At 45.9% G+C, this 25,722-nt stretch overlaps 1 protein-coding gene across 3 annotated transcripts in view; it reads left to right on the top strand.

The window, feature by feature from the left end:
* ACAD9 (acyl-CoA dehydrogenase family member 9) overlaps nt 1-25,722 on the top strand; it is a 1,303,923-nt gene that overhangs the window by 1,085,476 nt on the left and 192,725 nt on the right. For 2 of the 3 annotated variants that reach the window (XM_069643962.1, XM_069643964.1), the window contains one exon: nt 4,212-4,289. The exons of the other annotated variant lie outside the window; for it this stretch is intronic. In XM_069643962.1, the coding sequence (XP_069500063.1) occupies nt 4,212-4,289 (78 nt within the window). The remainder of the gene's footprint in view (nt 1-4,211; nt 4,290-25,722) is intronic. 3 annotated transcript variants of the gene reach the window in all.

Genomic DNA, 25,722 nt, shown 5'->3' with positions numbered 1-25,722 from the left:
CTTGTTGTTCTGTTCCAGGGAATTCCCTCTAGAGGGAGCTCCGCAGGGCGCATTGATGGTCGAGTGGATGTTCAACCTCTTTGCATTCCTGCTGATCCCTGTCATCCCTTTCATTCTCATTAGGATTTGCTTGTTCGCGTCCACTTTAATTTTGATCGCTCCAGACTGGGCGGGGAGAATGTGGTATCCATATTTACTTGACATGTCCACCTGGCACCTTCGGCGGAAATTGGCACGACTTTCCCAATCAGAAGGGTGGGTAATCCAGCTGAACCTCAACACCCCGAACCTTCATGTCTGGCTGCTGAGAGACTGAGATATAAGGGCATGAATTTGTCAGATGATGACTTGCTCCTACTGCTCCGGAGGAGGGCCACGGAATCCATTTATGCCTGCAGGCAGGTGGCTTAAATTTTCGGTTTAGATACTTTTACTTGTTTCAGATACTTTGTGTTGAATTTGCTGCTTTCTTTAGCCCGGTTGGGCCTGCAGATTGGCACAGTGAAGGGGTACCTTGCTGATGTTTGTTTTCAAATGGACCCCCAAATGCGGGGATCGTACTTCATGATTCCCATTTTCTACAGGGATTGTGCAGTCAGTTTACTTCAATCCAGTTTATTGTTCCTGTGTCAATTTTAAATTTAGTGTTGACATTTTATGGGTGCTACGTTTGAGACCCTGCATTCTTGTTTAAGGTTGCTCACCCTTCATGTAATTTTCCTAGTTGTCATCCAGGGATGTCATTTCACCAAAATTCCTGGGGTAGCGGAAGTGACATCCCACAACCCTTGACCTCTGATGACATCACAGGAAGTGATGTCATTTGACCCCACCCCGAATTGATATCGCGGGAAGCGTTGGAACATGACCGTTCACCCCTTGACAAAACAGGAAGTGGCACCACATAGCATTGTTCCTAAGTACACTACGAAAGATATGAGGCCTCATTCCGAGGTTGGTGGTAGCCCCTTACCGCATACCGTGTCCGGGTTCCCTGAATGGGGAATTACCGGGCCAGTCCAACCTTCGAGGGTTAATAACAGGCCCGTTGTTAGCATGCTGGTCCTTTAGCGGCTCCCACTAAGGGCGCCTGGTAAAACCAGCCGGCCTTAGCGGGCTAAGCGGGACCCTCTAAAGGACCTTGTAATGCGGCGGTAAGGGGTTAACCCCTTACTGCCCACCTCAGAATGAGGCCCATGGTGACGATATCACTATAATGTGATGTACATTTCATACAAGAATGGTTAATATCAGTGTGTATAGGCCCATATTACCAAATTACTGTGAATACAAGCAGACATTGATGACCACATGATAATGATGTGTTATTATATAGCACTTACGCTTAAGCGCTTTATATAGAAAAAATAAGCACCCAATATCACCCAACCTGTGTTGGTACTCATTTATCGACCGCAGAAGGATGAAAGGCTGAGTTGAGGGGTTTATGAACAGACTAAATCAGTGACTCATCTCCTGAAGTGTGCCTGAAATAAACCTTTAATGAGTCTGGCAATTATTGTATAGAATTCCTGAAAGACACGTTATTTGGTATTCCTGTTCTTTCTTGTTGAGGGTCAGTGCTGAAAGTGTTAGACCTAGCGCCATGGTTCATGCCGGTAAAATACCGGCACCGCCTTGGTGGAAAGGGGAATTACCGCCCCATTCCAAGGTACCGTAATTAGCTCCCTGGGTCCCTTTGCGGGTTGGTTTTTAATGCCTGCAAAAAGCAGGCGTTCAATTCCCCAACCCGCAAAGGGACCTCGTAGTAAGGCGGTAAGGATTTACCAGTACCGGTAAAATACCGGTAAACCCTTACCGCCTACCGTGTAATGAGGTCCACAATCTTTTTAGGGGTAGACCACAGAGGTCGCAGTTGCGACCTCTGGCGACCCCTAAATGACATACCTGTTATCACTTATGGGTAAGCGAGCACCAGACATTATCTGTTAGACCACCCTATTTGTTTTTTTCCAAAGATAATGTGACGTATAGAGTGAAGCAGTCCTTACTCTCAAAGGTAGTCCTTGATTTCCATCTCTATCTAAAACTACATCTTCCTGTTTTTTTTCCTCTGCGTCATCCTTTCAAGGCAGAGGAGCGATTTCATCAGCTGGACCCAGTGTAGACCCTCAGCGACTACGTCGCTCGGGCGAGGGATTGCAGCAAAGATGACCAATTTTGTGTGGGTTATAGGGGTGTCACGGTATTAGTTTTATGACGGTATGATAACCTTCTTTCCAAATTACGGTATATCGTGGTTATCGCGGTATAGCAGGTGGAGTTAACTAATCTTAACAAATATTTTCTAAAAGGTCATAAATTGTCAGATTCATCATCACAAACAAAAACAGGGCTAGAATTGGGATTTTCAACATATTTTCCACTGAAATGCCCCCCCTTGCTTCCACTAAACACACGTGTGACGAGGAGGAGAAGGGGGTAAGGAGGGAGCCCTGCTGCGACTGGCAAAGCAAACTGAATAGCTTTCCTTAAGTGGTCATTTAGGCTTTTAGCTCCCTCGCTGGCTACTGGTGAAGATGAACATGTTGCCATCTTGATAACCTGCATGCCACAGATCAATAGAGGCTGATGGTAGTATACGCTTGTGCGCATACACACACACACACACACACACACACGCACACAATCTTTACGTTTCAGCCTTTAGTTTACTTGCGGCCCAAAAGGTGTTCAGTAATTACGGACATGTTACCCTTTGGTATGGCAGCAGGGAATACCCGCAGAGATTAGTGAATTTCCCAGTGTGACTTATTATATGTAAATTCAATGATGGAACCAGGGAAATCCCCCATTGTCATATGTTTAGCAAACCTTATACTTTATGAATATATAAACCCCAAAGCCACCATCCCAAAGTAAACCCTTTTCCTTCTTGGCACTGTATTTATTCTTCCTATTGCTAACATATTGATTTTATGTCAGGCACGTGTGGTTTATGGAATGGCATTAAAAACTGCTCCAACTGACACTACTTGGCAGACGGCACATCCAGCAGTGCAAGACCAAGACTGCGCAGCACTTGCTTACTGCAGCCTTTCCAAACCAGATTGAAAAGCACACTTAACGGTATAAACGGTATACCGGTATAAACAATGTGACGGTTATTATTGTTCAATTAAGTGGTTCACGGTATCTTTAACGGTATATCGTTATACCGTTACATCCCTAGTGGGTTATGCTGTTGGCCGTGCTGGCAGGGCTTTCGCCAAACTGGCCCTGTCAAGGTGGATCAATCTGCATTTCAGAAATCTTGTTGGTAAGGATGTGCTTGAAGCTCAGAACCCATTCATCTAGGGGACTGGCTGCCACACGTACCCTGCGGGGTGTAGCCTTTTCATGGGCCTTGTTGCACAGGTTCACCAAACATTTTGCTTTTTGGTATAGGTGGTGTCTTTGCCCTCCTCCGTCCTCCGTACATATGTACTGCTGTGTGCTTCTGTCATAGATGAGGAAGCCATGAAAGGAAGAAATCCATAAGTAGAACAAATTACCTCTCTCTAATGTTCTTTCTGATGAATGCTCCTCTGGATTCCTCTTTGCCCTCCCAACCTTGCTCCTTTGTGCGGATAGCAGTACACCTTTTGGTTCTGCGGTCCCTCAACATCCGGGTGCTTGGGGGGGGGGGGGAATGGTGGACCAAAGGTCATGGGGCACAGCGCCTTAATACATACTGGCCCCGGCATCATCTCTGGCACGGGGCACATACAGTTGTCAAACAGAGCTGACGCAGAGCCGTGCTCCACCCTTTTTTGGCATAAATAGTTTCTGAGGCACAGCTGCACTGGCAGATAGATAGATATTCTAGATGAGGAGTCCATCAGAGGAGTATACATCAGAAAGAACGTTATCAAAAGTTAAGCCTTATTGCTGTGGCGTTGGCCCATTTTTGGCTTTTGCTATAGAGAAACGCCTAGTGCTCCATTTCTATAATTTCGAGCAGCATCATTGGCCCCAGGCCAATTACTCCTACCCCCCATTGGCCTTTCATTAAGTACATAATCACAGTGGAAAGGACTAGGGTATTTTTATTTCATTTTTTTTTTATAGACGCGGTTAGTTTCTGATTGACTGGATTGTCTGGAAAATAAGAGCTTAATCTTGTTTGTAATTGTAATATTCTAACTTTCTGACGTATTATTTCATTTACTGCACTGTCTTGTTTTTTTTTACATTCTTTCCATGTATAGGAGAGTGCCAAGATGCTCGAAGGGAATATTTACAATTTCGGCACTACAGTTGAAAGTTTGTTGTATAGATTTGGCAAGGTACGGTGAACACATGTGTCTCTGCATGCAACCTTTTCTAGCATCATCAACAGCTTGATTTGTAAATGCGTGCACCCATTGTATAAATCCGAGTATTTACAGTTGAAAATAGGAGTCTCTTTCTAGATGGATCCTAATCTTTCATGATTGAAGGCTACTGTTAATGCATTCTCACATGTGACTCGTAAGCGAGGAATTGGCAGTGTGAACTACGATATAAGCCTTTATGTTTATACAGTACCATTCTAAACATAAAAGATATGTATGTAGGAATATAGTGCAGTTAGCGTTTTCCTATAGTATAAAACAACTCGTGGAACAATTTATTTTGGGATCCTTATGCTTTGAACCAGCGTTAAACTTGAAAAATGTGGCTTTATGAATTACTTGAAATTGTAGTAATTGTTTTCCTCTGCATGCCATTCTGTGACCAGTTTGTCATGTTTCCATATGCCTTCAATCTAGAAATAGACCCTCACAAAGTACACTGGTATTTCGGAACTGAACGCAACAGCACACAGTATAGCTATCTGCATTTTTCTTTACTCCCCACTGCCTATTCTCTTTCAGATAACGCCAGCTGCCAAGAGACTATGCAAATGGCAGTTGTGTGAAACCCATTAACAGGACATAACAAAACTGAAGAACATGCGTGCTGTTTAAAAAGCTCTTGGGGTAGGCCGATCAGATTTTCAAAATGAAAAACTGGGGTAGTCTTCCAACATAAAATTAGGACAACAAATTGGCAGTGTTGGCCAGGACAACAGTTGGAAAAGATATGGGGGAGGGGCGGCTCCTCATTCCCCATGCTATAAACTGTGCACATTTGGCAGAGATTATGAAGTAGGTTAAACACAGCAGAGCTCGTGCTCGCACTGCTTTTCCAAGCCTAGCTATATAAATGTTTCCAAAACGCTCTCTGTGGCACAAACAGTTCATGGATGAGGCTGCTAACTGAAAGGTCACTGGTTCGAGCCCACTCTGGGATGGCAGGAGATCTGGCTTGAGTGTTCATTTGAACTTAATGAACAGTTATTACTTTTATTTGGGTTATCACTATTATGTTGAATTGTTTGTTGCTGTGTTTTTACAAGGTCAGTAGACTCCACAAAAACAGGATGCGCTTTTCAATTAAAAAAGGCTGGTGGGCCCAATTCCGGGACAACCCTGCCAAAATCAGGACGTCTGAGCACCCCATCTTTGGGTTCCATGTTTTTGGCATATGATCAACAATCTTGGGTCTCTGTGGACCCACAGACTTTCAGTTTGAGTCCGCCAGCGTGCATAGTGTGGCCTGAGCCAGGTATTTCTTAGTCCGTCGACCTGACTAGGACTTGCAGACCCCAAGCAGAATACAAACGGGTATGTAGTGGCCAAAAGACCTGCCTCAGTGGATACTCAAGCCAGGTCCGAGTTGTATCTGAGGTAGGCTGCATACACACCTCTGCGTCATGATACATGTCTGAACCAGATATGTGGTGTCTCATGTACACAGTACTGAGTAGGGCTGCATGGCTTGGGGTTCCCCAGTGCATGGCCAAAATGACCATGTGTTGGCCAGTCCAACAGGGCCAAACCACAACCCAACACAAGAAAGGAAGAGTTATAAAGCAGAACCTAAGTTCACCAGATAGCAAATGAGAGATGGGCAAACAGGAGATGCAGCAGAGCAAGCGAAGGACGATGCAATGGCCGAGGAATCAAAAAACTCGAAAGAAGATTGTTTTTTCCTTTTTATTTATTAAGGGAATGGGTGTAGTAAAATATGTATAATACGTATTTGGTATTTGATAGTTTACTTTTATTTTAGTATAAATAAATGGAGGAGCCCCCGAGTGGGCCTTTTCAATACAGCCACATCTTCGTGTATGATTCCGTCAACATTCTGGAATCATACACGAAGATGTAACCCTGGCAACATCTAACATTCCCACATCTCCCCACCTTAACAATAAAATACAATTTGTATACTCAAACAAAAATTTTTTTTTTTTAAATTTAACTAAAAACACTTAATCTATGAAATGACATAACACTGTATTTTACAACCAATAAAGGATACATCTTCCTTCATGTGTCTTGCAATCTACAGCCAGTCTTGGAATGTGTAACTGTGTTGAACTCTTCAATAATACACATAGTCTTGCTTGTAATTCCATACTCTTTTCCTGCATTTTGATCCTGACTCGATACTGTCACTTCTTCCTTCGATTGAACTTTCTTGTACATTCCTTCCTTGTGATCTTTCGTTGATCAATACTCTGAGTTCATCACACCCATTCTTGAAATTTTCAACTTCTTCCTCCTTTGCCAAAACAACATCATCACATGACCATTTCTTGCCATCTTCAAGTATCACAGACTTCCTTGAACACTCCATTACTCTCTGAGGAGAGCGAAACTTAGGTTCACCTTTCATCACACGTTTTGGTTCTCTCACTCTCACCATATCACCTACTTTTATTTTACTCTCTTGAACATTCTTCTGCTGGTCATAATAACTTTTATACTTCTCTTGTTTCCTTTTTACTCTGTCCACAATGTCATCCATGTTGATTTTTTTACTCTCATTACTCATCATCCAAGCAGGTGTCAACCTATTGTTACAAAGTCTTCCTCTCATCAACGTAAATGGTACTTCTTCAGTTATGGAATGTGGCGTCACTTTATAAGTAGTGAGAGCTTCTTTAAGTGTTTCTTTCCATGGTAAACCATTAACACAAGCTAACTGTATAATCCCTTTAATGAAACGATTCATTCTTTCTACAAGCCCGTTACCCATTGGATGGTACAATGCGGTAGTGCTGTGTTTAATAGATCTATCCTTTAAAAATCCTTGAATCTGATGACATGAACTGGGCTCCATTATCTGACACAATTTCTTGCGGGTCTCCTTCTCTACTAAATATTTCATCCAGGAACTTCACAACTTTGACAGCCGACACTGACTCTTCTACTATACCACATTCCACCCATTTGGATGTATAATCCACCAAAACCATAAGATAAATCTTCTGAGACTCCAAAGATTCATATGGGCCAGCTATATCAATAGCCAATTTAGTCCACACAGTACCAGGAATGTCCACCGGTTGTAATGGAGTCGTTCATATGGATTTGCTCTTATCTCTTACTGCACATGCTGTACAATCCCTTACTAAAATCTCCATATCACTCCACATGTTGGGCCACCAGTAACTTTCTCTTACTCTTCTTTTAGTCAACATTCTACCCACATGGCCTTCATGTGCAATATCCATGATCCTCTTCCTTAAAACTGTTGGTGGTATTATCCGATCTCCTCTGTAAACACATACTTCATCACTGGACATTTCATCCTTAAATCTTTCCCAGTGCCTTAACTTGTCATCGGTATCTCTCCAACCTGTTTCAATAGCCTTCCTCAACATCTCCTGTTCGATGTCACTGTCCTTCGCTTCTATCCATTCTTTTTGTGAAAAACTAGGATGCACTTGAGCTATAATACAATCCATATGCTGTTCCTCTCTGAACATTTGTTCGTCACCACAGTCATTTACAACCTCTTCACAGGGCAATCTGGAGAAACAATCCGCAACCACTTTGTTTCTTCCCGGAGTGTACTCTATGGTAACATTAAATTGCATAATAATCAGAATCCATCTTCTTATGCGTGGAGACATCATGTGCGAATTTTTCGAATTCAACACATGAACAAGAGGCTTATGGTCCGTCCTGACATCCACAGGAATTCCCCAAATGAGACTCTTGAAATGTTCTAAAATCCACTTCACTCCCAGAGCTTCTTTCTCTATGGTCGAATAACTTCGCTCAGCACCTCTTAATGTCCTTGATGCAAACGCTATGGTAACAACTTCACCATTTTGGACTTGTTCTAACACACCCCCTAAGCCCACATTGCTAGCATCAACGGCTATCCTTGTTTTGGACTTTGAATCAAACATTTTTAAAGCTGGTGCTCTGTTAATCATAGACTTTATCTGCTCAAATTCCTTTTTGCATTCCTTTGACCAATCATATCTCATTCCTTTACACATCAAATTCCTCATATTTTCGGTATTATCAGAGTAATGATCTATAAATTTGGAATAGTATTCTGTGAGACCCAAAAAACTTCTCAACTGGTCTTTGTTATTTGGTTCTGGAATTTTGAGAATGGTGTCTACCAATGATTCTTTAGGCATGATGCCTTTGTCATTTATTCGATGTCCTAAATATGTGACTTCATTTTTCTTTATCTTACATTTTTCCATTTTGAGTGTCATTCCTTTCTGCTGTAACACTTGTAGAACAGCTAACAATTTTGCATCATGCTCCTCTTGAGACATTCCTGACACCAAAATATCGTCTTGGAAGTAATACACTCCTTGTAGACCTTCAAAAAGATGATGCATTAACCTCTGGAACACTGCCGCAGCCGAAGCTAATCCAAACGGCATTCTCTTGTACCTAAAAGCTCCCAACGGCGTCACAAATGATGTCAAATGTCTCGATCCTTCCTCAAGAATCACTTGATGGTAGGCTGACGACAAATCTAAAGTCGTGAAATATTTCGCCGGGCTCATGGTGGACAACATTTCTCCAATGTTCGGTAACGGATGTCGATCTATCCCTATGTTAGCATTTAAATCTCTTAAATCGACACACATCCTAATAGATCCATCAGTTTTTCTAACCAATACAATAGGCGATAACCACTCCGAACTCTCAATTGGTTCAATCACATCTTGCTTGCAAAGTTTTTCTAATTCAGCTTTCAATGCGTCCTTGGTGCCAATGGGTATATTTCTCACTTTATGTACAACTGGTGTTACGCCTCTTTTGAGAATAATGCGATGCTCAAATCCTTTAAGCAAACCAATCTTGTCATTGAAGACATTTTGGAAAAGATTTTACTAAACTCTCTGCATTGTCACACACATTTTCAGCAATGCAAAGAATGGGTACACTCTCTCCAGGATGAATCTTGATCTTCAATGAAGCTTGCTTCCACCATCCTACTATTGAAAAACCATTCTCCGCCACATACAACCTGCAGTAAGTCTTGCGTCCTTCAAATTTCAGTTTCACCCACACACACCCTATGATATTGATAGGTGTCTTTCCATATCCTGTTGCTCTGGTGTTTGTCACCTGTAAATCTTCCATCTTCTTCTTTAAAACATTGACATATGTCTGCACATCAACCATGGTATATGGGGAACCTGTATCCACCATCACTTGTAAGGTTATACCATCAATATCCATGGGAACCCAAGAACCTACTCCATCATTTCTTGGTGTGACAGTAAGTATCTGGACTCTATCTTCTCCCATATCTGTTATCGCCACCAAATTACTTGGACCAGCAATTTCCTCCACAGCTCTCACACCCATAGTAGTGGCACCTCTGGTTCTATAAAATCGTCCAGCATTCCTACCAAACCTGCCATTATATCTTCCTCTTCCTCTGTTGCTACGACACATCTTTCCAAAATGTCCTGTATGTCCACACCTAAAACACTCTGCCGAGAATGCTGGACACTCTTTTTCCATGCTTTCATGTTTATTCCATCCACAACATGTGCATCTATTATTCTGCTTGAACGCACCTCCTCCATCTTGTCTGTAAACACTAGACGCATCTGACTTGACCATTCTCTTGACCAAGGCAATAAGTTTCTCCTCTTGGTTGTTTTGCTGATCACCAACTGTCTCTTGAACTGACTTAATTCCAGAGCACTCTGGTTTACTTTGAATCTCTCTCATACATTTTTCACCCAATTCCATTGACCTGGCTATCTCCACAGTTTTTTCCAACGTAGGGTTCTTTGCCTGCCATAATCGTTGCTGAATACGCGGGTCAGCCACATGCAATACTATCTGATCACGCAGATATTCATCTGTAACTCCTGTAAATGCACATGTGGCCATTAATCCTCTCAAAGCAGCCAAATATGAATCAATACTTTCCTCTTTGCCCTGTTTCCTTGTGAAAAACCTATACCTTTCCAATACAATGTTGGATTTATTACCAAAATGTTTATTCAATTTAGCTACCGCTATATCATACTTCCTTGACCCACTAGAAGCTTCTCCCCATGTTTCTTCATCCTGCTCCAATTCAGGCAATGATCTGAAAATCCTCAATGCTTCTGTACCAATGCAGTGCAACAGGGTTGCTTCTTTCTGATCGTCATTAAATTTTGCCCCTCCAATGGCTCTCAAATATACTTGAAAATTGTCTTGCCACTGTTCCCACGGACATGTCGGATTCCCAGGAGCCGGCAAGAATTTTATTGGAGCAGTCGTGTTCTGCATGGCTAAAGATTGATGATGATTTGTATGCAATGTTCTGCTCATATGTGGTATGTTCCAGTGGGATTACTGTACACTTCTTGTATTATTATTTGCACTGCTCATCTGTGGTATGTTTCAGTGGGATTACTGTACACTTCTTGTATAATTATCATTTGCACTTCTCAACTGTTTTTTTTTTTTTATTTTTATAATGTATCAATGTCTCTCAACTTTATAAGCATCCAGCAAAACCACTCTAAAATTACACCATCAGTTCCTCCATGTAGCACTTGTACACCTTTGTTTATCCTTTTCATGTGCTTCGTTGCCGTGCAAAAACAGCTGATCGTCGTACGAACTAAGTTTACAGATCCTCCCAAAATGGCGGCACGTTTCTCACGCACGCAGGTCCTTTCCTCTAAAGCAGAACGACGGTTGAAGCACAATCACGTACCTCGCGCGCAGCCCACTGCAGCTGTTGTCGGGTATTCAAAATATATTTCCTTTTCTTATTTTTTCTTGTGCAACCATGCTCCACACTGTCATGCCGCTCACCGCACACTTCCGTTAATACAGCGACTCCTCTCTGACGAATCCAACCTTGCACGACACTACAATCCCTATTAGTAGCGTCCGGGGGCTCCCTCCACCTATCCGCGTCCTCGTCGCCAATTGTAGTAAAATATGTATAATACGTATTTGGTATTTGATAGTTTACTTTTATTTTAGTATAAATAAATGGAGGAGCCCCCGAGTGGGCCTTTTCAACACAGCCACATCTTCGTGTATGATTCCGTCAACATTCTGGAATCATACACGAAGATGTAACCCTGGCAACATCTAACATTCCCACAATGGGGAGTAAATAAGGTTTATTCTGTTTCCCTATAGTGAAGCAAAACAAAATAAACAAATTCCTGTACCAACAGTTGTAGGAATTGGGATCAAAAGAATAGGGCGTTTAATTGGCCTTTTTATCTTAGGCCCATTGCCTTGAATTAGTTCTTTTCATTTTACCTTGGGTCTGCCTACCTGTGGCAAGGCGGTTACTTGGTCTTGGGAGTTAGTGTCCCACACTTTTTCATGTCTTTTCGATACTGGCTTTAAGGTTGTCATTAAGGTTATCCGTTGGTCCAGCTTTACCCTCTCTCCAAGTACCTGGCACCACCACCACCGCTACTGCCCTCAATCTCTTTGAAGGGGTGTAGGTGGCACCTTTTAAATCGCTAACATCTAGTTTCTACCATGTTCCAGTCATGTACTTGGAATACCACTGACCTCAGACCCGCTTTCCCTCCTGGGCATATCAATGTGTGGGTCCTTCAAAGTCCAGAATGTCTGAGTTTCCTGAGGCTACCAGATGTGCTTGCCCTCCTAGCTGTAACAACAATCTAGGCCATGCTTATGTCCTTGCTGGTTTTATTGGTCTTCCGTCCACAAACGCAACGTGAGATTGTCTCTTATGTCTTAGGCTAGCTTTAACCCTTCTCCTCTACTCCTGGCTGTCTTCCAATTCTCTGGGCCTACTACTTTACCCCTCCTTGTTGCCATAACATTCAATTTCTCCCAGTGTTGGCCTGTACCAGGCCATCCGTCTCTTGGCTGTTTTCACTCATCTGTCAGTTTATCCCTCTCTGCACTCTTTTTCCACCTGTTCATTTTCTCTCTGCTACCTCGCCACACCACCTCATCTGCCTTCTTGCCACTCCTTCTCTTTCTTACTGGTTTCCCTCATCTTTTTTTTTTTTTACAGTCTGATACAATAACGATAAGACATGATGCACCAAATGTTACATAACGAAATAAAATTGTGGCTAGACAGAGATACAATCAAGCGATACACTTGCAGGGGAAAAGTGATTGAAATGGATAAACCAGTATCACATCTGTAGATACCATTTCATATCTTGTGAGGTTTAGCAATGAAAACATGGATGGTTGTGATATGTTTATCGATGGGAGCCTGAACTGTGTAAATGAGCAATTAAATATACAAGGTGAAGGCACAAAAAGATCTTTAATGTCCTTGGATCGATGACAGGGGTGTGATACATTTCCTCACAATTCTTTGCCCTAAGCAGTTCCTTAAACCACGCCAATATAGATGGAGGGGTTGGACACCTCCATGTTAAAGTTATCTGTTTCCTGGCTATTGAAGAGCTAAATTGGCCAGTGTACAAAGGGACTTGCCAATAGATAAAGCGATAACCAGAAGGCAAAATAATGGGTCTGTTAGTGCCACAGTACATTATTTGAGAAACAGTTGTGACATCGTCAGACCAAAATGATTTCACGCCAGGGCAAGACCAGGCAAGGTGTAAAATATTAGCATCATTCCATATACATTTGTGGCATGCCCCATTTGCACTAGGGTCGAATTTATGGATTTTTAGCGGAGTATAGGTGCAAGTACTTGAACTGTATCAGACAGTACTTATGGTTGAGTGATATGTATTTGGTCTGAGAACAGACCTCATACAATTCTTTTTCGTCAAGAGGTAATCCAAGCGCTTCCCCCTTCTCCTAGATGTTATAGCATCGTTTACCCTCCAAGTGGACACCAATTTGCAACTTGTTATGTTGATGTGGGCTTGGCTTGGTGATATAATCAAGAATAGAGCAAGGTGACGGGTCTGGGGAAGGTAGTGAATTTGGCAGCCATCTTGCCTTTCATTCTTAAATAGAGGAATAAATGTGTAACGGAGGAGATACCTAGTTCATACACTTCTGAAGAGATGTATATATTTCATTATCATATAGATCATTTAGCAACAGCAGGCCAAATCCTCGTAAACCCCTAATGACACCCTGTTCAAATGTAAAGAGAAGGCATTCCTCCAATATTTGATATGACTGCGTCGACAGGATAACAAATTTGCCAATAATATAATAGGTAAAAGAAGGTCACAGCGGTTGATATCGCAGCATCTTGGTCAAGTGGCACAGCGAGTAGAGCGCTCGCTTTGACATCTGTGCAGAGCCTGCTAACGCAGGTTCGAATCCCGGCAGGGCCAAACTCAGCCTTTCATCCTTCCGAGGTCGATAAATGAGCAACACACACCGTGAGTAATAATAAGCAGCGCTCAGATACCGGAGGTTCATAGCGCTATATAAATGCGAAATTATTATTATTTTTATTATTATTATCTTAAAGGTCTGGGATACAGGCAAAAGCAAACCACAATTTTCCCTAAGCCCTCCCGCACCCATCTGCCCCATATCAGACATGTTTTGGGGGCAGCCCCTCGCCTTGTACTCTTTCCTGAACATCGGACTGCGAACATCGGTTCACCTTCGCAGTCCATTGGCTCAGTATCGGGCACTCCGCGGAGCCCTACAGTGTGCAATAAACCTCTTGGCAAGCCCCATTGTTACAGCCAAAATTCTTTTCCCATATTCTGTGAACCCGGCTACTCCCCATATCCCCCGCAGTGCTACTTTTGGTTCAAAGGACACTTGAGCACCCATTACTGTTGACAGTTTGCGTATACATCTCCCCCAGAAAACTTGGATCTGCGTGCAGTCCCACAGTATGTGGTAAAAGGTTCCCCCCTCTCTTCCATATCTCAAACATAATTCCTTACGATTCCCCACTGGGCCAGTGCCGTTCGAGAATAATACACCTGATGGAGTATTGTATATTGTATCAGCCGAAGTCTGGCCGCAATCCCAACCTCCCTTGGAAACATGAGAGCCTCCACCCTTTCTTCTGGTTCCAACTGCCCCACATCCCGCTCCCATCTATCCTTCAGGGGACTTAGTTCCCTGGTGCTGAATGCAGTTATCTCTTAGTACAGTGTAGAGGTTACCTTGGAAAGGGATACCCTCAGGGAGTGGGTTAGCCTCCAGGGGTGAGCACTTCAGGATCTCTTCCAGAGAGGGGAACTGAGCACCCATGGCATGTGCCAATTGTACGTATCTATACTGTTCACTTCCCTGCAAACCATATTTTTCCTGGAGTGTTTAGAACAACTAGAGTCGGCCCTCGTGTATCACCTCTGCTAGGGCGAATATCCCCTTTGCTTCCCAGCACCCAAAGTGCCCCATCTTAAGCAATTCAGTCAGGTGTACATTGCGCCAGATGGGCTGGTCCAGGGTCGGTCTGCCTCCCCATCCAATGTCCTGGTGGGCATCCGCCCATATCTGACACGTACGCCGTATCTTCTCCGGAAGGTCCCCTCCCTTCTCCATGCCCAGTACCTGTCTAGGTGGCTGCCCCTTCATCCAGCCCCCCTCAATCGCAATTTGAGGGAGTCCCAGGTCCCCATGTATCCAATAATTCACTGCTCCTAGTTGAGAGGCCCAATAATACTGTTGGAGATTGGGTAGGCCTGTTCCCCCTTCCCATACTGACCTTTGCAGTACCTTCAGGGTCACCCGTGGTTGCTTCCCTCCCCACAGCAACCTGCATAGGGATACCTCAATATCTATGAAAACTTGCCTAGGAATTGGAAGTGCAGCATTCTGCAGCACATAAAGAAACTTGGGAAGAGTCAACATTTTAAAGAAAGCCGCCTTGCCCAGTAAGGTCAGTGGGAGAGTTTGCCAGTGTGTTATGTCTAGTGTAAACCTGTCCGCAATGAGGGAGGGATTAAGCCGGAAGAAATCTGAGAGGCACGGGCACAGGTGAATACCCAAGTATTTTAAGCCCGCGACCGCATACGCACAGTCCCGCAAGATGGCATCCTCACCCCCTTGCAACAGAATTTTTGGCAATTTATTGTAAGCCCACTAAAACCTTGGTATTCCGTTAGTATACGGGTCACGACCAGGCTCAAAAGTTCTGGGTCACTCCTATAAATCAGGAGAACGTCTGCGTAAAGTGAATCCCTGTGTGCTCCCTCCCCCAGCCACCCTCCAGGGCCATTTGAATTCTAATCAGTGCTTCAGGAGAGCTGTAAAGCAGACGGACGCAGGACAAGAAGTTCTCTCCGAACCCCATTCATCTCACGATCTCCCAGAGTGCATCACAGCTCACCGACTAAAACGCCTTTTCAAAGTCTATTGCAAGGAGAGCCGGCAAATCCAGTATCTCAGCGGCCTGGCTTATGGCAAATTCTACTCTAAGGAGGTTCATATGTGTGGATCTAGAGGGCATGAACCCGCATTGGTCTGGTTGAATCGGGGAACAAATTACCCACAGTAAGTGATTGGCCAGGACTCGGGCGAGGATCTTGGCCTCTACGTTGATCAGTGATGTTGGCCTGTAGGAGACATATTGCTTGGGTGGCTTGCCTAGTTTTGGGAGAACCACTATACTAGCCTTTCTGAGATCCGGTGGGAGACACTGATCCCTCCTACACTGCATAAAGAGTCGGTGTAGCAGTCCTATCACCTGCTCTCCCAGCCGCTTCCTCACTACCATGGGAAGCTGTTGGGTCCCTGAGTTTTACCTGTCTGCAGCTGCACAAGTGCAGCAGAGATCTCTTCTTCAGAGATGTCCACCTCCATGCCAGAGGCCTGCTTAAGTCTTGGGAGAGCCACCAAATCAAGCACCCCTGTTCCCACTGCCAAGGGCCCTCCGGGCAAAGGACCATATAGTGTCTCGTAAAAATGAGGAAACGCTCCCGCAATGTCTACTTCGTCGGTCAGTACCCTCCCTTGGGCATCCTGCATGGCCCACACATTCTCCCTGTCCATTCTCTCCAGCCAGGCTAGCCTTTTGCCTATCTTATCTCCCGCCACAGTGCGCCGCTTGGGCATTGTGCAAGGCCACATTCCATAATGTCGCCTGTGCAGGCAAGGCAGCCGCACCGCTGGCCACCCAGAGGCAAGCAACTCTTCTTCTGCCCTCTCCACCTTCTCTACCACCTGCATAGGTTGTTTGCACTTAGCTGGCACTGGTGAGAGTGCCTCCCCTCGGAGCACTGCTTTGTAGCCCTCCCACAGAGTAACCGGGCCGTCAACAGTCCCATCATTCATATTGAAGTATTCCTCCGTTTTGTTGCACAATTCTTCCACAAAATCAGGGTCCCACAGGTAGTAAGTATTCAGGCACCACAGTGCAGCAGGCTTGGCGTGCCCACTTTTGAGCTCAATGATTAATGGGGAATGGTCCAAGATCCCTCTGGCTAGGAATTTTGCAGTCAGTAGCCTGTGGACCATGTTGGACGGGACACAAAAATAGTCGATCCTTGACATGGAGGAATGGACCCCTGAGAAAAATGAGTATCCCTTTTCTGCTGCATGCAACCACTTCCATGCGTCCACCCAACCCAGAGCATTGGTGAAAGAGCACAGCTTGGTGGGGAGCTTGGGGTTCCTGGTGCCACTGAATGATCTGCCACGGCCCAGTTCATCACCTTATTAAAGTCTTCCCCCCGTGTAAAACCCATATGTCAGTGTGACCTTGAAGGGTTAGTGCCTGGAGGTTGGGCGCAAGCGGGGGATGCATACACTGCCACCATGCCCCAGGCAGGCCCCCCATAGTTCCCCTTTGACCACGACAAAATGCCCCCTGGAATACGGTTTCACCTCCGTGACCTGGAATGGGATCCCCTTATGCAGGAGTATGAGTGTCCCCGGGGAGCCTCTCAAGAAACCAGCGTGAAATGCTGTTCTGTAGTTGGTTCTAAGAAAGAATTTGCATTCAGTTCCAGCTAGGTGTGTCTCTTAGAAGTGCAATGTCGAGTGAATGCCTATTAAGAAATTGTAGCACCAATCTACGCTTTGCACTAGAGTATAACCCATTTGCATTCCAGGTCATCAACAACACTTTCCCTTCCTGAGCCGTCATCCCAGGGAAACCATATCAAGACTCGGGCCCTTCCATCCAGCCCTTCTTTATGGGTCCACCCCCATACCTCCCTGTATCCATGTGGAAATCCATCAAGCAAGACATACAAACCCAACCTGAACCATTGAAACACCCCCTCACCCTCCGCCCCGTACTCCCCTCACCCCCCCCAACATGAAGCACCCATAATTCTTCCAACCATGGTTGGGGTGCACATCCAGGCAGCCATTGCAAGCCTCCCACTCTGTCAGAGACACGCTGCTCTGCTTCTCCAACCCTCATGGCAAGCTTCCGCAGATCCTGCCTCAGAAAGGATTCTTTCGATGCAAGGCTGTCAATTTCTCTTCTTCCACAGAGGTTCTAGACTCCCCCATGGCCCCCATGATATCTTTGAGTGAGACCTGAGTATGCTGGGTGTCCCCTCTCACGCTTCCCTCTGCTGGGTTGTGGAGTGTAGAGGAGGGGGCAGCACACTGCGTATTGGTCCATTTTGTTCTGGAGCCCTCAGTTTCTGGATTTATCCTTAGCCATGACTTCTTGTGGCCACCTTTCCACTGTTAGCACCCACCAGGCACACCCGCCACACGGTTTCCACTGCACACCCCCTCCTCTGGTTCTAGGAGGCTTTGTCGGCACAGCCACCTGTCACTCTACGCCACTCCCCTTTCTGGACAAGACCCAGGAGAGTTCCCCTGACCCCCAAGCTAATGGCCACATTTGCCCCGGTAGCCTGTGTTATTAATTCAACCTCTCCACCTTCGTCGTCCGGGGACAAAAGAACTGCACCCTTTACCCCAGGGAGCGACTGTTGTCCTCAATATCATCTGCCAGTCATGTCCATGCTGGTGGTCGCCTTTCGCTGTCTACCTGCTGCTGTGCCTCAATGTGTGGACGCAGTCTTGCGGGACAATTTCTCTATTCTTCATCACCACTCAGTTGTCCCCAAGACCTTCCTGCCAGAGCGCAGTCCTATCACCCAGGAGTGATTGGCGCCTCAGTCTCCTCTTTCCTATGTTGTGTAAAAACTTCAAGGATATTATGTAGTCCAAGCTAGGCTCTCTCGTTGACTTTGCTCTGCGCCCCTGGCCTCTGCTGTCAGCCTAGTACCTACTGTTTTATCGGGTGTGCAGCCTGCTATCTGTCACAGGGCAGCTCCAGACCACCGGTCGTGTGTACCAGTTTGCTGGTGCCCCGATGTGCTGCACTTTAGTTTTTGGCGCTGCCACCCCCTGTGTTGACTCCAAGGGTTTCGCTGCTGCACGGGCGGCGTATAGTATCAGTTCACTATATACAAGGTGGGCCGGCTGCCCGCCAGTCCGGCACTCAAAGGGCAGTGCTTGCCTCCTGATTCTGCTCACCTCGTTGCTGCCGCCCGGGCCTTGCTGCACCCAGCTAACGCTGCTCTCCCGCCTTCCAGGGCTCACAGCCGGGGGCACGGCCCTTGTACCTGCCCCTGTCTGCAATGCATGGGAGTGCTGCAGCAGACTGAGGTATATTTACCGCCTGCTGCTTGAGTTTCTGCTTCTTTCTTGGAAGCCTGCAGCGCCCCCTGTCCCGGTCCCCACCTCGGCAAGACCGGGTCCCGCTGCTTCCACAGGGCATGGGTCTCTTGTGGTGCGGGCCCCAGCAGGGCGTAGCTTTCCCCTGCTGCCGCTGCCCCTGGTCACTCTTCCTCCTACCACACTCCGGTAGGCCTCTTTGCCATGGGGTCCTGTGCCCTCTTCACTGCAACAACAGGCCAGTGGTGCCTCGGCCCGTCCACCAAGATGGCGCCTGGCCCACCTTGCGTCACCAGCCGCCGGCCTCGGCTTGCAGGGTTTCCCAGACTTGTTTTCTTTCAAAAAACATATAGGATGTAGCAGAGCCCTTGCGCTACCGCCGTTTACAAAGTTGCACCTGGATAGCACGGGTAACAGGATTTAAATACTGGGACATCGGCGGCTTCAGCGTAGCTGCAGAGGTTCACGTCCTCATAAGCGCCCCGCTGAACCTATAGCCAAGCTTGTTAATCGAAAGATCTCGGATTTATCAAAGTTAATGCAGAGACCAAAGAAAGTGCTGCATTTCACAGATTATTGGTAGCAGGTTATCTGTGTTTTTTAATTAACATTAAGAGGTGGTCTTCACATAATGCGATTAGAGTGATTTTGTTTATAAAATAGCAGGCCCCACAAGCATGAAATTCCTGAAGGATCGACGCAAGGGCTATAGGACAATGGCGAAAGGGACAAGAGATATGGGTCATCCTTAACTGGTCCCTCGGAAACAGTTCAGACACCACTCTATTGGTGTAGACTCTAGCAACAGGGCAAGAGTATAGAAGGGAGACCAGAGCAGGAAAATGGGGTCTCATTCCCATCAGTGTCAGGACTCGGAGCATAAAGGACCACTACAGGGAATCACGCTCTTTTTCAGCATCAAAGGGGGTGGCAATATCCTTTAGCTCAGACTTAATTAGGGATAAGACATTAAATAGATTCCGTAAGTTACTGGTGGTGGATCTGCCGGTGATGAAGCCTGATTGTTCCGTAAGCCCCATCCCAAGTAGTAAGGGATACAATCTGCGGGCCATATTTTGGCAAGTATTTTGTTATCATGGTTTAACATTGATGGGCGTGTGCGACACTTGGTGTAGTTGCTACTTGCGCTGGCAAAGAGGTATGAGGCAATGACCTTGGGAAGGGGATCTCCACCTTCGGGTGATCAATGGATGAGACATAATGTATTTCCATGATATAGTCTGACTATAGACCCATGGCCAATCCGAGTGCGAAACCTAGAGATATATGGGGCCCATACAAAATGTATTTGAAAGCAAAATGGCAAAGAACCTTTTACCACTCTGATTTGGACAATGTTAATGTGTAATCAAAGTGTGATTCGTTGCAATGTATGTCTGGAATATATCTCCTGAACCTGAAAAGTTGGAAATGCTGTCTTTGCTGTTATATAAAAAAAATTAAGACAATAAAAAAAAAAGGTTTAACATAGATAACGGTTGATCTGCTTTGTGATCTCTCTTGCCTTTGTTTGGCTTGGGTAAGACTACTATGAGTGCCTCCCTGGTAATACCAGGGAGGATACTGGTAAAATACTGTACAGTACTGGTAAATACTGATGCTTCCTGGTACACATCTAGGAGTGTTGGGGCAAGAACAATCACAAATTCCTTAAAACACTCAGTAGGTAGACTGTTTGGGCTGGGCGCTCTACCAGATTTCAGGTCCGTAATTTGCAGCAGGGATTTTTTTTTCCTACAGCGATTGTTGCATTGAGGGAGATACGTTGGTCATCATCTAGCTACACCCGCTGTGCAAGATCAAGAAAAGATTCAATTTGTGGAACAGACTTATGAGTCTTGGTGGCATATAGAAACGTGTAATACACAACAAATACCTGATCAACGGATTTTGGCCCTCGGGTGTAAGAATTAGTGAAATATTAGTGTTTCCATAGTCTGCTTTGATGACTTGGGAGAGTAATTTCCCGGGGTGGTCACTTTTGGTCTAATGGCGGGCTTAGGACTGGGCTACAACAAATTTGGTCTCCTTGTTCGTAACATCTCAATTTGAAAAAAGTATTGTGACAAATCCAGGGAACTCGACGCTTCTCCCCAAGGGGGAAGTCATCCCCTTTGAGACTAAGGAGGTGTTTTTGCTACACAAAGTGCTCCCTAGGGGACAGGGCAAGCAGGATCTCATGGGGGGAACCCTCGCCCCCTTAAGAGATGAGGACTCCCCAGTACACAAATCTACACTTTCTAATGGATTGTGGCCTCCCACTTATTCCTTATCTTTGATACATCCAATATCCTGCTAGCAGCTTTGGAAACTTCTTACAGCTGAGGACGCCATGCGTCGTCGACTAAATGTCCCTCAGCGGCTTCCATCCCACTCTCGACCACGACATCGAAACTGGTATAAATAGGACGCACCGCGCCCATTGCCTTCAGTTCTGTTTTTCTGCATGCACAGCAAGCTTTAAAATGTTCAGAATCGCCTCTGTGGTTTTTCAACTGTTTTTGTCTTAATCTTCAAAGAATGTCTACTCCGAAGACCGGGTTTAAAAGGTGTACCGACTGCCTGTCGGAGATGTCGATCACCGATCTGCATCGAATATGCCTTGGAACCGGCCACAAGGTCAAAGATTGTGGCTCATGCCAGTCAATGACCGTTAAGCGTTGGAAGGAGAGGTAGAGGAAGCTCTCCCTGTGTAGGCCCCCATTTAAGCCTCCTTCCACTACCCCGTCCAAGATGAGGTCGTCCGACGAGAGAAACTCGAGGGATATTTCATCTCAGCGGGAGAAGAAGCGCTCAAAACATTGGAAGCGCTCTTGGTTGATAAGTGGTTCTCGGCACTCCTCCTCATCACCCTCCCATAAGAAGTCAAAGAAGAGGCGTCATCGATCCCACTCATCTTCTTCGGACTACTCACCTGATAGGGTACGTTCCCCTGGTAAGTCAGCATCAAAAGTTGAATGGTAGGATGTTTGCCTCCAAATGAGGAGTGTTTGAGAAAGCGGCTTCTCCCACCCCTTCAAAAAAAACGAAGAAGGCTTCCTACCCCATCACCTCTTGTAAGGCAGACAGGGAGTCTGTTGAAGCTGCTGCTTGCACCCCTTTGCGCCCAGGAAAGAAAGCGGCAAAGCTTCCACGAGAAGCGTCGAGAGTCTTGAAGGTTCGCGACGCATCGAAGCCTAATCCTCTACCCTCCACTTCCTCAAGGGAGTTTGCAGCGAGTCCCTCGATCCCGAGACGGTCTAAGTTGAAACGATCAACCATCTGTAGAAGAGTTTCAAACCCCTAGGCAAGAAGGACTTTAAGGAGGTTCAGGAGGATGAAGATATTCCCCCATTTGGCCTGGAGTTTTGAGCTCCAAATGTGCCTGAGCAGTTATCTCTAGAGTCCAGGTTACAGAACCTTGTAGACTCATTGACGGATGCTAGTGGGCTAGATACCTCGCCTGAAGTTGATTTTACCACCCCAGATCATTCTGCACATGCAGATGCTTCGTATAGTCATGGGTAAAGTGACAGAATACCTAGGCTGGGGGAAGGCCTGTTGCTGCATTTGATCAGGATGACCTTACTGACATAACTTGATAGGGTCCTCCAAAGGATCCTGTCCTACCATTCCATATGGCCTGAAGTGCAGAGTCCTGGAAAACTGGAAGAAACCGGACACTATTCTGGCTGTCAATATGTACTTCACAAAAAATACATGCCTTCTGCTGTGGATCCAGAGTTATTCTCCAAGCATTCCACTCTGGAAAGTCTGGTGCTACAGGCAGCCACATATACCTCAAGAACAGCTGCCTACCCTACTATCCCTCCGGACAGGTACGACCTGAGGTTTGACGCCCTAGTAAAAAGGGTGTTCTCGGCAGGTAGCATGGCTTTGAAGTCCATTAATGTCACCCTAAGCGAAGTACACATTTACTTTGTGGGGGGTGGCTGTAGTGGTCTCAGAGCACATTCCCGAAGGTGAGGAAAGGGAAGGTTTCCTTAACAAAGATGCTATGTGCCATCTTTAAAGTCTGGCTTGGACTCGGCTGATAGTCAGTCGGGCGATGCCAGCAAATACTGTTTAACAAAGGTTGGCTTGGCTGCAAAGATCAGGATGTGCTCCAGACATCCAGCCAAGACTTCTTGATAAGCCCTTTGATGGCTCCAAACTATTTGGCTCCAAGGCTGATGAGAACGTAGAGAAGCTATATAGTCCTCCAAGGTTGCAGTAAAAATCGTTGAGTGCAGCGATTCTTAACCCGAGCGCACACAACCTCTTAGAATTGGAGCCGTCAGTCCTTTTGATAAGAGGTCAGGTTTCTCAAAGAGAAACAGAAAAAGTTTCCTTGTGGTGGGCGATGACGTGGGGTAAGCATTCTCACACTGCTGCAACCTGTTTGCAATCTGCAACAGCCACACCTCCTAAACCTCACTGCGGCCTTGGTGCACAAGACAGTAGTGGGGGGCAGATTGGCACAGCAATTTGGAAGAATGGCAAAGCATTACTTCTGGTGCTCGGGCACTGAGACCAGTAGCCCCTGGTTACTGCCTCCCATTTATAAAAGGCCTCTGGATTGTCCACAGAGTGGTCAATCCCTTCGGATCCGCTTCTCTTACAGAAGATTCTCAAAGGTGCAATAGACAGGGGTACCTGTAGCGGAGAGGAACCAGGAATGATACTCCTTGTACTTTCCCAAAAAGGACAGGAGATTGCAACCCATTTTGGACTCGAGATGCCTGAACAAGTTCCTCAGGACGGACAAGTTCAAGATGGTAACTATTGCAGATCCTACAGGCCCTTCAGTTCCAGGATTGTATGGTGTCACTAGATCTTCAGCATGCTTTCTTTCATGTGCCCATACATTACACACACAGGTAGTACCTGAGGTACGCCATTGCCAGTTCTCACTTTCAGTTTTGAGTACTGCCTTTCGGCTCACCTCCGCCTGAGGGTCTTCACCAACTTGATGGCAGTGGTGGCAGCTGATTGGAGGGGAGGAATTCACATCTACCCCTACCTGAACGATTGGCTAATCAGGGCTCAGTCTCCGGAACAAGCTCTAGAACATCTCAGCAGTACCTGCCACTCCCTACACAGACTACCCTTCGTCCTCAATTTCAAGAAGTCCTACATGACACCTCAAATGGAGCAGTCCTGGACTCGACTTCAAGGAAATGTTCGCCCCCCGAGATAAGAGCTCAACACATTTTGCCAATGGTCGAAAAATGGCAGAATGCTCAGTCTTCTGGCTTTCGATTTCCTGAGTTTGCTTGGTCTTATGGCGTACTGCATTTTCTTGGTGCCTGAGGCCCGTCTGAGGACGAGATCCATCCAGTGGGCCCTCAGATCCCAGTGGTTGCAGTTCTCAAGCAGAATGACAGATCTTCTCTAGATTCCAAGCAAGGTTGCTCAGGATCTCCTGTGGGGGTCTGCCAGGAGAATGTAATGAAGGGAGAACCTTTTTGGCTACCATGGCTAGAGATGGCAGTTACGGGCGCCTCCCTCACAGGTTGGGGAGCTCATGGAAACAATCTGACAATCGGTGGTCGTTTGTCTCCATCGGAGTCCAAACTACACATAAACCTTTTAGAGCTGAGGGCAATCAGACTGGCACTGATGGCATGTCTGCCTTCTCTATGGGGGACGAATGCCCTGATCAAGACAGACAACAGTCGCCATGCACTACCGCAACAAGGTAGGTTGTGTAGGGTCACTACCTCTGTGCAGAGAGGCAATGCAGCTCTGGTTTTGGGTACTGCAATAAGGAATATGTCGGCCGTTCACCTGGCCGGACAAGAGAACACAGTGGCGGACACTCTGAGCAGGCAGAGCACAGTCTCCCACGAGTGGGAGCTGGCACAGGAAGTCCTAGAGATCTTAACCCTTTTGGGGGACTCCTCTAGTTGATCTGTTTGCATCCAGTATCAACAGGAATTTCGACCTGTTCTGCTCCAGTGAATGTTCTCAAAGAGGAGCTCTGGGGGATGTGTTTTTAGTGGACTGGGAATTTCCACTCCTGTACGCGTTCCCAACAGCCCCCGTCATTCCTCATGTTATCAGGAGGTTGAGGAACTACAGGAAGACCATGATCCTGATTGCTCCGAACTGGGCCAGAAGGAAGTGGTACCCTGAACCTCCGGATATGTCTATCTGCCCTCCAATTCACCTTCCCCGATGAGTGGACCTGCTCGCTCAGGAAAGAGGTCACATTCTCCACCTAGAAATCAGAACCCTGAACCTTCACATCTGGTTTCTGAGAGATTGAGATACAGAGTTTGGGACCTCCCGGAAGATGTAATGGAGGTGTTGCTTTTGGCCAGAAGGCAGCAACTAAAGCTTTGTACCGCTGCCATTGGAACAGTGTTTGTAGCTGATGTAGAGCTAATGACATTGATTCTTTTTCTTGTGATAGACCTTCGGTGTTATCTTTCTTACTACATTTGCCCATCAAGGGCTGCATGTTTCCACTGCTTTAGCCATCTTAAAGCACTCGCCAGATCAGGGTTCCTATTTTATAGTTCCCATTGTCATGCAGTTTCTAAAGGGGCTGACACACTTTTGCCCACCTGTTGCATTTATTGTCCCAGTTTGGGATCTTAATTTAGTTTTACATTTCTTGATGGGAGCTGCACTTGAGCTTCTCCATTCATGTCCTTTGAGGATGTTGACTCTCAAGACTGTGTTTTTGACAGCAATCACTTTGGCACGAGAAGGTAGTTTTGAGGGCTCATCCCTCGTTTGTGCCTTAGGTGGTGTCTAAGTTTCACATCGAACAAACAATGGTACTACCTACCTTTTTTCTACCACTGCATCCATTCAAGGATGAAAAGAGGCTACACCCATTGGACCCTAAAATGGCGGTGAGTTTTTACATCGACAGATTTGCTAAGATCAGACAAGACGGCTTGCTCTT

This window comes from Ambystoma mexicanum, chromosome 2p (genome assembly GCF_040938575.1).
Source record: "Ambystoma mexicanum isolate Mex_15411 chromosome 2p, UKY_AmexF1_1, whole genome shotgun sequence".
In the NCBI taxonomy this organism is placed as follows: Eukaryota; Metazoa; Chordata; class Amphibia; order Caudata; family Ambystomatidae; genus Ambystoma; species Ambystoma mexicanum.
This window is presented reverse-complemented; position numbering and strand designations above follow the sequence as displayed.